This window comes from Heptranchias perlo, chromosome 2 (genome assembly GCF_035084215.1).
Source record: "Heptranchias perlo isolate sHepPer1 chromosome 2, sHepPer1.hap1, whole genome shotgun sequence".
Lineage (NCBI taxonomy): Eukaryota > Metazoa > Chordata > Chondrichthyes > Hexanchiformes > Hexanchidae > Heptranchias > Heptranchias perlo.
The window spans coordinates 132,554,995-132,567,390 of record NC_090326.1 but is presented as its reverse complement, the minus strand read 5'-3'; the positions used below and the strand labels follow the sequence as shown (position 1 = coordinate 132,567,390).

The window sequence follows — 12,396 nt, the reverse complement described above, 5'->3', positions numbered from 1 at the left end:
AATTTATAATGGGGAACAGGAAATGGCAGAGCAATAACTTTGGTTCTGTCTTCACGGAAGAGGACACAAATAACTTCCCAGAAATGCTAGGGAACCAAGGGACAAGTGAGAAGAAGGAATTAAAGGAAATTAGTATTAATAAGAAAATGGTGCTGGAGAAATTAATGGGACTGAAAGCCAATAAATCCCCAGGGCCTGATAATCTGCATCCCAGAATACTAAAAGAGATAACCGTGGAAATAATGGATGCATTAGTTGACATCTTCCAAAATTCTATAGATTATGGAACAGTTCCGGCAGATTGGAGGGTGGCAAATGTAACCCCACTATTTAAAAAAGGAGGGAGAGAGAAAACAGGGAACTACAGACTGGTTAGCCTAACATCAGTAATAGGGAAAATGCTAGGGTCTATTATAAAGGATTGATAACAGGACACTCAGAAAATATCAGCAGGATTAGACAAAGTCAACATGGATTTATGAAAGGGAAATTGTGTTTGACAAACCTACTGGAGTTTTTTGAGGATGTAACTGGTAGAATAGATAAGGGAGAACCAGTGGATGTGGTTTATTTGGATTTTCAGAAGGCCTTTGATAAAGTCCCACATCAAAGGTTAATTAAAATTAAAGCACATGGGATTGGGGATAATATACTGGCATGGATTGAAAATTGGTTAACAGGCAGGAAACAGAGAGTAGGAATAAATGGTTCTTTTTCGGGGTGGCAGGCAGTGACTAGTGGGGTACCACAGGGATCAGTGTTTGGGCCCAGCTAGTCACAATATATATCAATGATTTGGATGAGGGAACCAAATGTAATATTTCCAAGTTTGCTGACAGCACAAAACTAGGTGGGATTGTGAGTTGTGAGGAGGATGCAAAGAGGCTTCAAGATGATTTAGACAAGTTGAGTGAGTGGGCAAATACATGGCAGATGCAGTATAACGTGGATAAATGTGAAGTTATCCACTTCGGAAGAAAAAACAGAAAGGCAGAGTATTATTTAAATGGTGATAGATTGGGAAATGTTGATGTACCAAGGGATCTGGGTGTCCTTGTACACCAGTCACTGAAAGCAAACATGCAGGTGCAGCAAGCAGTTAGGAAGGCAAATGGTATGTTGGCCTTCATTGCAAGAGAATTAACCAGAAACTTAACTGGACCAACCATATAAATACTGTGGCTACAAGAGCAGGTCAGAGGCTGGGTATTCTGCGGCGAGTGACTCACCTCCTGACTCCCCAAAGCCTTTCCACCATCTACAAGACACAAGTCAGGAGTGTGATGGAATACTCTCCAATTGCCTGGATGAGTGCAGCTCCAACAACACTCAAGAAGCTCAACACTATCCAGGACAAAGCGGTCCACTTGATTGGCATCCCTTCTACCACCCTAAACATTTACTCCCTTCACCACCGGTGAACTGTGGCTGCAGTGTGTACCATCTACAAGATGCACTGCAGCAACTCGCCAAGGCTTCTTCAATAGCATCTCCCAAACCCATGACCTCTACCACCTAGAAGGACAAGAGCAGCAGGTGCATGGGAACAACACCACCTGCGCATTCCCCTCCAAGTCACACACCATCCTAATTTGGAAATATATCGCCGTTCCTTCATCGTCGCTGGGTCAAAATCCTGGAACTCCCTTCCTAACAGCACTGTGAGAGAACCTTCACCACACGGACTGCAGCAGTTCAAGAAGGTGGCTCACCACCACCTTCTCAAGGGCAATTAGGGATGGGCAATAAATGCTGGCCTTGCCAGCGATACCCACATCCCATGAATGAATTAAAAAAAAGAGGTGCAGGCTGCCTTTAAGAGGTGCGAGCCACTCATGCTCTATCGGGCCCCCCTGCTGGTGAGAAGCCATTCAACAGCGCATCTGGGCCTGCCTGCTCACCGGAATCAGGTAAATGACCAGGCCGCACGAGTCTCACGTGCTGCCTGCATCGCAATGACCGGGTGCAGGTTATTCGCGCATTGTGACCTCCCACCCGGATTTGGGGGTTATAGAATTTAACCCCCAGTATTTACAAGAGGAAGAACATAGAAGCAGATTGTTTCGCCCAATTTTCATTTAAATCACTATTAGAAATATGCAAGAAATTGTTGGCAAATCATCCTGACATTGTGATCCAAATGTAAAATGATACAGTGTCATCTTTTTGAAAAAGTGTTTGGTAAATCTTTTTATTTGCTTCATGATTATGTTCAAACACCACACACAGGTATTTTACCTGAATGTATTATGCAGTAGGCCCTCCCATATGTGTTTGCTAATCTCTGTATGAGCGGGCAAGTCATAATTAAATTGTGTAACTGCAATTGTAATTATGTTTTAAAAATTAGACACATAACTGTGTTACTTGTGTCTGATGTCATAGTGACAACTCTTCCGTCTCTTCTCCCTCCCGAATTCAAAAGAGTAAATCACTTTCTGATGGAAATAACATCCCTTTACTAAAATCAGCCAGACCTGAGGCTGGCATGTAACCACGGTGTGTGTCTTACAATGCTTTCGCTTTCAAACTAAAATAAAAACATTTTAATCGAACTTTTTCTCTCCTTATTGTCATAATCTTTCTGCCCCTCTAATCTGCTTTGCAGTTCTATTGAGTTTAACCTTTTAGTTACCACAAATTGCTCATTTGAAAATACAACTAACCTGTGTCAGCAAGTCCATCTCCCCTAAGAGATCACTGAACATGGCGTCGATGTCATCACAGGCATTATCTCTTCCGGACTCCATCTGTAAAAGTGCAAAGTAGACAATCAATACAGGAACTCATACATGAGGTTAAAAGGCCTGCTAGAAAGTTACTCGGTTTTTAGAATCAAGAATAAATATCAAATTGTGTGGACTGAACAGTTGACTTTTCTTTACTTTCAGTTTTCCCCTTCTCTCTTGACGGCGCTGACTCTTTCTGGGGTACATAGAATCATAGAAAATTACGGCATAGAAGGAGGTCATTTGGCCCATCGTGTCTGTGCTGTTCGATAAAAAGCTACCCAGCCTAATCCCACTTTCCAGCTCTTGGTCCGTAGCCTTGTAGGTTACAGGACTTCAAGTGCACGTCCAAGCACCTTTTAAATGCAATGAGGGTTTCTGCCTCTACCACCCTTTCAAGCAGTGAGTTCCAGACCCCCATCACCCTCTGGGTGAAATTTTTTTCCTCAGCTCACCTCTAATCCTTCTACCAATCACTTTAAATCTATGCCCCATGGTTATTGATCATAAGGGAAATAGGTCCTTCCTATCCACTCTATCTAGGCCCCTCATAATTTTATGCACCTCAATTAAATCCCTCCTCAGCCTCCTCTGTTCCAAAGAAAATAACCCCAGCCTATCCGATCTCTCCTCATAGCTAAAATTCTCCAGTCCTGTCAACATCCTTGTAAATCTCCTCTGTACCCTCTCTAGTGCAATCACATCTTTCCTGTAATGTGGTGACCAGGACTATACGCAGTACTCTACCTGTGGCCTAACTAGTGTTTTATACAGTTCCAGCATAACCTCTCTGAAGTTCCATCGGAACCACCAGCCCTCAGGTACCTTGCCAGAGCAGCCATTTTTCATGTGAATCTAGATAGTGAGCAGGTTATTTGACCAGAGAGAAGACATCACAAAGAATTTGATCCTGATTTCATCCAACATGCCAACAACACACTTGAACAGGAATTGTGGGTGGTGGTCAGGAGCAGAATCCCTGACTAAATTTTCCTCTTCCTAGCCCAGGAATACCGATGTCAATTGTAGCTCCCAAACTGCTGCTCTGGCTGAGATCAGCTAACTCAGTAATGACCAGGGATTGATCTGGGACTTTTCCGCTCAGCATCCCACCATATGGTGGATTTACACATTGAGTCACTGTGGGAGCAGTTTCATGGTTGTGGATATAATGATTCAAAAATACTAATTTGAGAAACTATTTTTGATACAGGAAAGGAAATCAAATGAAGAATTCTGAGACATGGTTGTCCTCATGTGAGTATAAGCGTCATGATTTATTGCAATAAATTATGCGCTAAGATCGACCACAATTCATTACTTCATAAAATAAAAGATGAGTTATAAAACACTTAAGAAGCTTAAACTTATATTTTCTGTTACTTAAATAACCTTCTGTAAACCAGAACCAGGACTTCTATTGAACAGTTACCCTACATACCCCAAGCTCTCTAAAGAAGATAATTTCAGTTTGAAGCATCATATTTTTCTAAAGCATGAAACTACAAGGAAATCAAAACTGTATAAAATAAAAACTGTTGATATGAGACCTTACAATGCTGCAGCAATGGAAGACTTCTTAATAATCATTTAGCCGACATTTTGTGAGCCATTAATGGTTTTTTGAGTATCATCATGCCCCATAGACATGGTGCAAACAGTTGGTGCATGCACTGATAATTCCCTTTAGCAAAGGTAACAAAAAGTTCAGTAAACCCCTCCCTCCACAAATAAATTAGACTACATACAAGTATATATGTACGCAAGCAAAAATAATGGCAGGGAGTTTCTGTGTACACTGAGCTTCCTTTTTTGCTGCGGAATTCGTCCTGACTCTGTGCTGTGGACTGTTGATTTCTTCATCTGTCCACTAGCTTGGACCTTTTTCAGTTTTATCAGTAAGAGATTGGGTCAAAATATTCTGAATGAATCATCCTGCTAAATCACTTGATGACAAGCGGGCATTTAAAACCATATAGATGTGTGTGAGTGAGTTCAAGGCTGCAATCTAACTTCAGAGTTCAAGTGGAGTTTATAAAACACTCGATTTTGTTTCTATGACATGATGTCACCTCAACCTCAAAATCAGATTGGCACCTTGTAACTCAGTCCATGGCCATTTAATTCAACACAGATACAGTTGTATTTAACACAATTACAGTGGTGATTCTCAAGACCTTTGTTGACCCTAAAGTCATGTGAAATCACCAAATGTACCTCTGAGTTCCAAACTACATATTTAAAATGTTCTGATGAAAAGTCATCGGCTTGGCCTCGATAGTAATCTCCGAGTTAAAGAATTAAATACGGGGAACGCGTCCCTAACACACCGCGCACGTGCCCACTGCCTTTTTCATGATGGCGTACATTAGGGAGTCCGAGTGTCTCATGGTGGAGAGGCAGGACACTTAGTTAATATTGACTGTTGCTGCACGGGTTTCTCAAGGGTCGGGAAACCTGGCAGTGAAAGGGAGGCGGGAGCTGCCGGCTCCACAAGGTAAGTGCCTTTTTCAGTATTCCTTGTAGGCCAGGACGAGCAGGAGTGATCCCTTCGGCTCCTCAAGAAAGCCTTCGGCCTCCCCCAGCCCCGATCACTAGCCTACCCCCAGTCTCCCCCCCCCCCCCCACCCACCAGGCCTCCCGATTTCCGGCCTCTCTGCCCCCTCCTAATCACCAGCCTCCCCCCCACCCAGCCCTCGTGATTACTGTCCTCTTGCCCCCCCTCCCGATTGCGGTCGCTTGCCTCCACACCCCCTGATCGGGGCCTTTCTCCCCCTCCCGATCACGGTCTCTCCCCCCCCCCCCTCCTGATCGCAGCCTCTCTCCGCCCTCCTGATCGCAGCCTCTCCCCCCCCTCCTGATCGTGGCCTCTCCCCCCCCTCCCAATCGCAGTTTCTCTCCCCTCCTGATCGCAGCCTCTCTCCCCCCTCCCGATCGCGGTTTCTCCCCCCTCCCGATCGCGGCCTCTCCCTCCACTCCTGATCACAGCCTCTCTCCCTCCTCCCGATCGTGGCCTCTCTCCCCGCTGTCGATCGTGGTTTCTCTCCCCCTTCCTGATTGCGACCTCTCTCCCCCCTCCCGATCACAGTCTCTCTCCCCCCTCCCGATCGCTGCCTCTCTCGCCCCTCCCGATCACGGCCTCTCTCGCCCTTCCCGATCACGGCCTCTCTCCCCCCTCCCGATCACGGCCTCTCTCGCCCTTCCCGATCACGGCCTCTCTCGCCCCTCCCGATCGCTGCCTCTCTCGCCCCTCCCGATCACGGCCTCTCTCCCCCCTCCCGATCACGGCCTCTCTCGCCCTTCCCGATCACGGCCTCTCTCCCCCCTCCCGATCACGGCCTCTCTCGCCCCTCCCGATCACGGCCTCTCTCGCCCCTCCCGATCACGACCTCTCTCGCCCCTCCCGATCATGGCCTCTCTTCCTCCTGCCGATTGCGGCCTCTCTCCCCCCTCCTGATCGCGACCTCTCTCGCCCCTCCCGATCACGGCCTCTCTCGCCCCTCCCGATCACGGCCTCTCTCGCCCCTCCCGATCACGGCCTCTCTCGCCCCTCCCGATCACGGCCTCTCTCGCCCCTCCCGATCACGGCCTCTCTCGCCCCTCCCGATCACGGCCTCTCTCGCCCCTCCCGATCATGGCCTCTCTTCCTCCTGCCGATTGCGGCCTCTCTCCCCCCTCCTGATCGCGACCTCTCTCCCCACTTCCGATCACGGCCTCTCTGGCCCCTCCCGATCGCAGCCTCTCTCCCCCCTCCCGATCACGGCCTCTCTGGCCCCTCCCGATCACAGTCTCTCTCCCCCCTCCTGATCGCAGCCTCTCTCCCCCCTTCCGATCACGGCCTCTCTCTCCCCTCCCGATCGCAACCTCTCTCCCCCTCCTGATTGCCGAGGACTGTCCCTAAGGGTCCCCGGCTGCGGCCTCCTGCCGCTGGTGTCCCCTCCTGCCCCCTGGCCAGACTGTCCATTTGGCCGGCTGCCAGGTGGGAAACGGAACAAAAAAATGTTAATGAGGTCCTGCTGTTAAGTTCGGCAGGAACTCTGCGTTCCTGGCCTAGCTGGGTTCTTCGGCCTCCCCTGCGCTCCCCCTGCCTCCCCATAAATATCGGGGCCTTTAACAATGTTTCTCTCTCCACGGATGCTGCCTGACCTGCTGAATGTTTCCAGCATTTTCTGTTTTTATTTCAGATTTCCAGCATCTGCAGTATTTTGCTTTTCTTCATCTAAAATGTGCTGTTGGTCTGATTGCCACAGATGTGATATAATCAAAAATACCCAGGAATTAGAGAACAGAATTAGCTAAGGATTAGTACAATCAAAATTGGCGCACAGCAGCTAGGATGAGAAATGATAGATTCATTCACCCGACAATCAAAGGTAAGTGGTTTTGAGCATTGTAACAAAAGCAGTACGTGATCCTGTTCAGAGTCACTGAGCTGGAGAGGTAACATTTCAGATTATTTACGAAAAGAGATGCACAAAAGCTGAAAACTTTCAAATCCTGTTGTATTTATGTAGTTTTGAGCACATATCCTGTGGTCCAAAGAAGCTCTCAACCATCCCTGACAACTGTCGTTACCTTTATCTACACGGTCCTGATTAGACACTGGTGTCCCACAGGAAAGGAGATGAGAAAGTGGAAGGTGAAGGCAAGTATCCCAGCTCCTTTCGGGAAATGTTTACAAACGTATTCTTGACATTCAGCACCGAGGGGAAACTGGAAAAGCAAACAGTTCACCACACCCTAACTGTGAAGCTTGATCGCAGCCAGAGGCCGATGTATTTCATTAGTCAGCAAATAAAAGCAGAAAACAACAGCAGAAGAAAAGGAGGTCTCACCTTCAAATGCAATTCAATAACTACACCCGGTTATGCCAACAGTCTCATTGATTAAGCCAGGAGGACGATTTAAGACAACAGCAATTGAATGCGTACTTATACACACTGCGCAACCTCATTGAGCAACATACATTTTTACTGAAGCTACTGCATTCTAGCACATTTCCAACAAGCTAGGGCATGGAGGAAGAATGTAATGTCAAAATTCAGGCAGCATTGCCCAAAGCTTGGCTGTATGCTGATGAGCAACAGCAAGCATACATTACACACAGAGGATGTAAATGAAACTGTTGGATGTTTCAGTTCAGTTTAGTTTTGTTTGGACTATATTCCTCATTCTTACATGTTACTGCATGCAGGGCTTTGGCTTTGTTGCATTAACTGTCACATTCAAAGGCAGTAATAATTGTCTTTGAATCGAGAGTTCCGCAAGGGTATTGTAAAATAATTAATCAGGTCCGCTTTAGATGAATCGTAGGCCTCAGTTTTAAATACCCCCACCTGGCGGAAACCAGGCCGGGGTGGGGTTGGGGGGGCAGTAAAGTGGAGCGGGAGGCTTACCCATTCTATTCCCGCCCCAATCTGACCGACTAATTTTGAATTGCAGGCGGCAAGGACACCCTCCTTAAGCTGGCGGGATCCTCTTTAAATATGCAGGTCAGGCTCCAGTGAGGTCATCGGGGCCCAATCTACATTTTGAACCTGAGACCTGAGTGGGAGAGCAGTGGGGGCTCCCCCTCCAGGCCAAAGCTGGCGGGGCCAGAAGAGGTCAAGTAAGGTAAGTTTTTGAACTTTTTTTTGTTTCCTTGTGGGCCAAGAGGAGCAGGAGGGCTCCTCCGCGCGATGCAAGGAACCCTAAGGCCACCCATGTATTGGAACCCCCCCAACCCACAATGGGGACTCCCCCCCCCGGAGCACTCCGATGGACTTACATTGTGCCGGGGACCATTCCCGTGGGTCCCTGGCAGCGGCCTCCTGCCGCCCGAGTTCCCACTTCCGCCCTCCCGCCATGCAGCGATTCCTACCAGGTTCGGGCAGGAGTCTCACCTTGCGTATGTAAATGAGGCCCGGGAGCTAAAATCTCTCTGGGCTTCGGCAGGCAAACTTGTCACTTGCCCTGGCCCCATCCCTCATACACCGAGTTAAAATCAAGGCTGCAATGTGTGAAACTAAGTCATTCCAACAGTTGTCTTCTGATTAAATTATTTCAATCAGATTTGGCTCGACCATGTCAAGCGTTACTGTGCTTCACTTTCTTCAGCCAAAATTGCTTACTATAGCAAAATTATCCTGGAGGACAAGGACAACCCTAGGGTCACCTTCTCCATGACCAACCACCTAATTAAACCCCCTCCTCTTGTCTCCGTGTCACCTCCAGTTTCAAAAGCAAGGAACTCATGGATTTTTTTTTGTCTCTATGACTGACACCATCTCTGCAGCTGCTTCTGTTACTTCTTCCTCTCCCTTTCCTCAATTCTAGACTTCCCTAGTCTTCTAATTATTCCGGGCTCCAACCATTCATCACTTTCCAGTTTTTTTTTATCCATCTCCCCTTTTTCTCTCTCCAAACTCATCTCTTCCATTAAGGCCACCTTATGCTAACTACATCCCCTCACAATCTGATTCCTGATAATCCAACTATCACTCCTGACCCTTACTCAAAAAAACCATCTTTGACCCATCAATCCCCTCTAACTATTGTCACCTGGCTAACCCTGTTTTCCTTTGGTGATTCTACTCCTACTTATCTGGACGCACCAGTGCATTTCTTCTCTTCCCTCTCCTGCAATGTCACCTCAGGATTCTGCCAATAGTTTATCCTTGTCCCACTTCTTTTCCTCTTTGGTGACATTATTTTAAGGCATGGAGTCAGCTTCCATTGTATTCTAATGATACCAGCTCTACCTCCCCACCACACCACCTGACCGCGTGGCGGGGGGGTGGGGGGGAAGAGATCGCGGGTCGGGGGTCGGCGGATCCTGGGCAGGGTTCATCGGATCATAGGGAAGGAGGCAGATCGCGGCAGGTTAGCTTGAGGGGCCGGGGTGGGGGGAAGCACTCCTGCTTCTCCAGGCCCACAAGCAGTGTTGTAAAAAGGACTTACCTGCTGGATTCGGCCATTCTTGCCTCCCTTTACCTGCCGGGTTTCCTGGGAATCTCGGCCCGCAGCTGTTAAACCTGAATGGCTGCTAAAATCTGAGGCATGCAGCCTTAATAACATATTTAAATTTCTGACCCGTCTCTCCAGAGCAGGTTACTCGCCCGTCCCCAACCCACCCCGGTTAAACTGGAAGTAGGCCTGTTCGCGGTCAGTTGGTGTTGGGTTTCAGATTTGTCCCCTGCCCGTCCTGGGGGTTTAAAACTCCCCCCATTGTCTTCCTCTGCCCTTACTTTAAATCGTCTGCCAAACTTTGACCTAATACATGGTCTTTTCATAGCAGGCATCTATTCCATCACTTTCCAAGGGTACTGATCTTCAGTCATGTGGCATACATGATCTCCTCAAAGCAATCTTCTCTCTGCAACGTGCTTTGTTGCTGTTTGCAGGTTACTCCTTCTCATTACTTCAGTATTGGCCACCCTGTCTTCCCAGCTGATATCCAGGATTGTCCTTACACAGCACATTTCAAAAGAATCTAACTTCTGTGCCTTAGTCAAGATCTGGCTCTCAAAGCCACACAGAAGTATTGACTTTGGCGAGGTCAGTGCTGGAGGTCACCAACAGTTGGATCCTGGCACTTATGTTGGGATCAACGACCTGTGGGTTTCTGGCCGTATAGTTGCTGTGGCCAACTAAAGGGGGTTAATTCCTAGCAGTCTAACCACAGCGGTTAATTTCCTTATGTGATCTTAGTATCAGACCAGATGGCAAGTCATTACATATTAAAGCTGGTGGTCTCAACCAAACAAAGAAGGATTCAAGTGCCCTCAAGCCTTGGATAAGAATTAGGAACTGACAGTCTTGTAACTGAGGATATTATGTAACGAGTCATCACGACCCTGTTATCAGTACAGTGTGCTATATTGCCTAAGTTTGCACACGTTGACAGTTATAACTTTCTTTGCACTTGAGCAAAACCTTAGAAAAGAGTCTATGTGGCCAAATTGGCTTTTGATTGGTTAAATTACCAGAAGTGGAATTCTCTTTAGCTTAAGATATTTAAGGTTAGCCTCCATTCAAGATGATACTTTGAAGATTGGAAGAGGCTTTCTGGAATTTAGTGAGAGATTTAGAGAAGGTTAGATAAAGGTTTATAAAATGTTTGTGAAGGCTTTCAGGATGAAGATCCTGGAAGTTTCTTTGAGGGTGGGGCTTCAGACTGCTCATAGTTGGAAGGATCAGTGGCACTCCCTGATGCTGGAGTGTCAGGGCGAGGAATGTCTCAAACAGTTGTGCACACAGAGCTCTCCACCTTCTAGTGGTGCAGCAAAAGAAATGTGGTCGTGTTTGTGTGACAGGCTGTGGTGTCCTACTTTAGCCATTGGTGACGACCATCGCCTCGTGGCAGCCATTAATCTATCTGAGGACTTAGAAATGTCTGAACATCCCAGTACACAGAGCACACTGTAATCAAGTCCACTCCACTGAATTTAAGGAATTCTGAGTTAAAGATGTAATCATAGGGAAGTTTTCTTATAATTGTGCAAATGTCACTACCCTTCCCCGTATAAATTGAAGAGTTGAATTTGATAATAAGGAAAGAACTTGACTGATTCAGAAAGAAGAGTGCTATCACTGAGCCAAGGCTGACATCCAGATAGCAGCTGATCACCAGAGATACAACAACAGATAAAAACATAAACATTACAGCTCATCGTCTCAGGAAATTAAAGGTGGAAGTAGGCGGCCTTTGTGATGGACCATATCTTGCTGATCCTCGTCTGTGCATCCTTACCTCTTCAAGCTCACTAACTGAGATGTGTGTAATGTGCCGGTGCTTGTTAATGTTGGTAAGAGGAATGCAGGGTGCTGTGAATAAAATTGTTGGACTATAACCTGGTGTTGTAAGATTCTCTACATTTGTCAACCCCAGTCCATCACCGGCATCTCCACATCACAGTTTAATTTAAAGTAATATTCTGGATTAACTTTTGCTATTTTCTTAACAATCTCATATAACTATTTGGTCACCTCGCAAAGATGCTTCCCTTTTCAGGCTGAAAAGCTTAAGTTTCACCTGTCTTTCTTCATAACTCAGACCTCTGGCACTCAGGATCAGTCTTGTGGCTTTTCTCTGCATTGCCTCTGCTGCTTGAATGTCTGTCTTGTATCTTGGTGACTAAAACTGGATGCAGCATTCAAGGTACGGTCAGATCAGAGCATTGTACAGTTTGATCATTACCACCTCTGACTGATATCGTTCACCTGACGAAGGAGGAAGCCTCCGAAAGCTTGTGAATTTAAAATAAAATTGCTGGACTATAACTTGGTGTTGTAAAATTGTTTACAATTGTCAACCCCAGTCCATCACCGGCATCTCCACATCATGATATTCTATTGTTTTGGCTTGCGTAGTTCAACATCATATTAGCTTTGTTGATTACTGCCCTGTATTGGTTGGATGAGTTCAGCTCCAACAACACTCAAGAAGCTTGACACCATCCAGGACAAAGCAGCCCGCTTGATTGGCACCCCATCCACCATCCTAAACATTCACTCCCTCCACCACTGGCGCACCGTGGCTGCAGTGTGTACCATCCACAGGATGCACTGCAGCAACTCGCCAAGGCTTCTTCGACAGCACCTCCCAAACCCGCGACTTCTGCCAACTAGAAGGACAAGAGCAGCAGGTACATGGGAACAACACCACCTGCACGTTCCCCTCCAAGTC

General features: G+C 46.9%; 1 protein-coding gene across 3 annotated transcripts in view; it reads right to left on the bottom strand.

The window, feature by feature from the left end:
- The window catches only part of apbb1ip (amyloid beta (A4) precursor protein-binding, family B, member 1 interacting protein), a 147,551-nt gene that overhangs the window by 80,314 nt on the left and 54,841 nt on the right, over positions 1-12,396 (bottom strand). For 2 of the 3 annotated variants that reach the window (XM_068007139.1, XM_068007141.1), the window contains exon 2: positions 2,667-2,750. In XM_068007139.1, the coding sequence (XP_067863240.1) occupies positions 2,667-2,750 (84 nt within the window). Of the gene's footprint in view, positions 1-2,666; positions 2,751-7,564; positions 7,648-12,396 lie in introns of those variants that run through there. The other variant, XM_068007140.1, reaches the window with a different exon arrangement.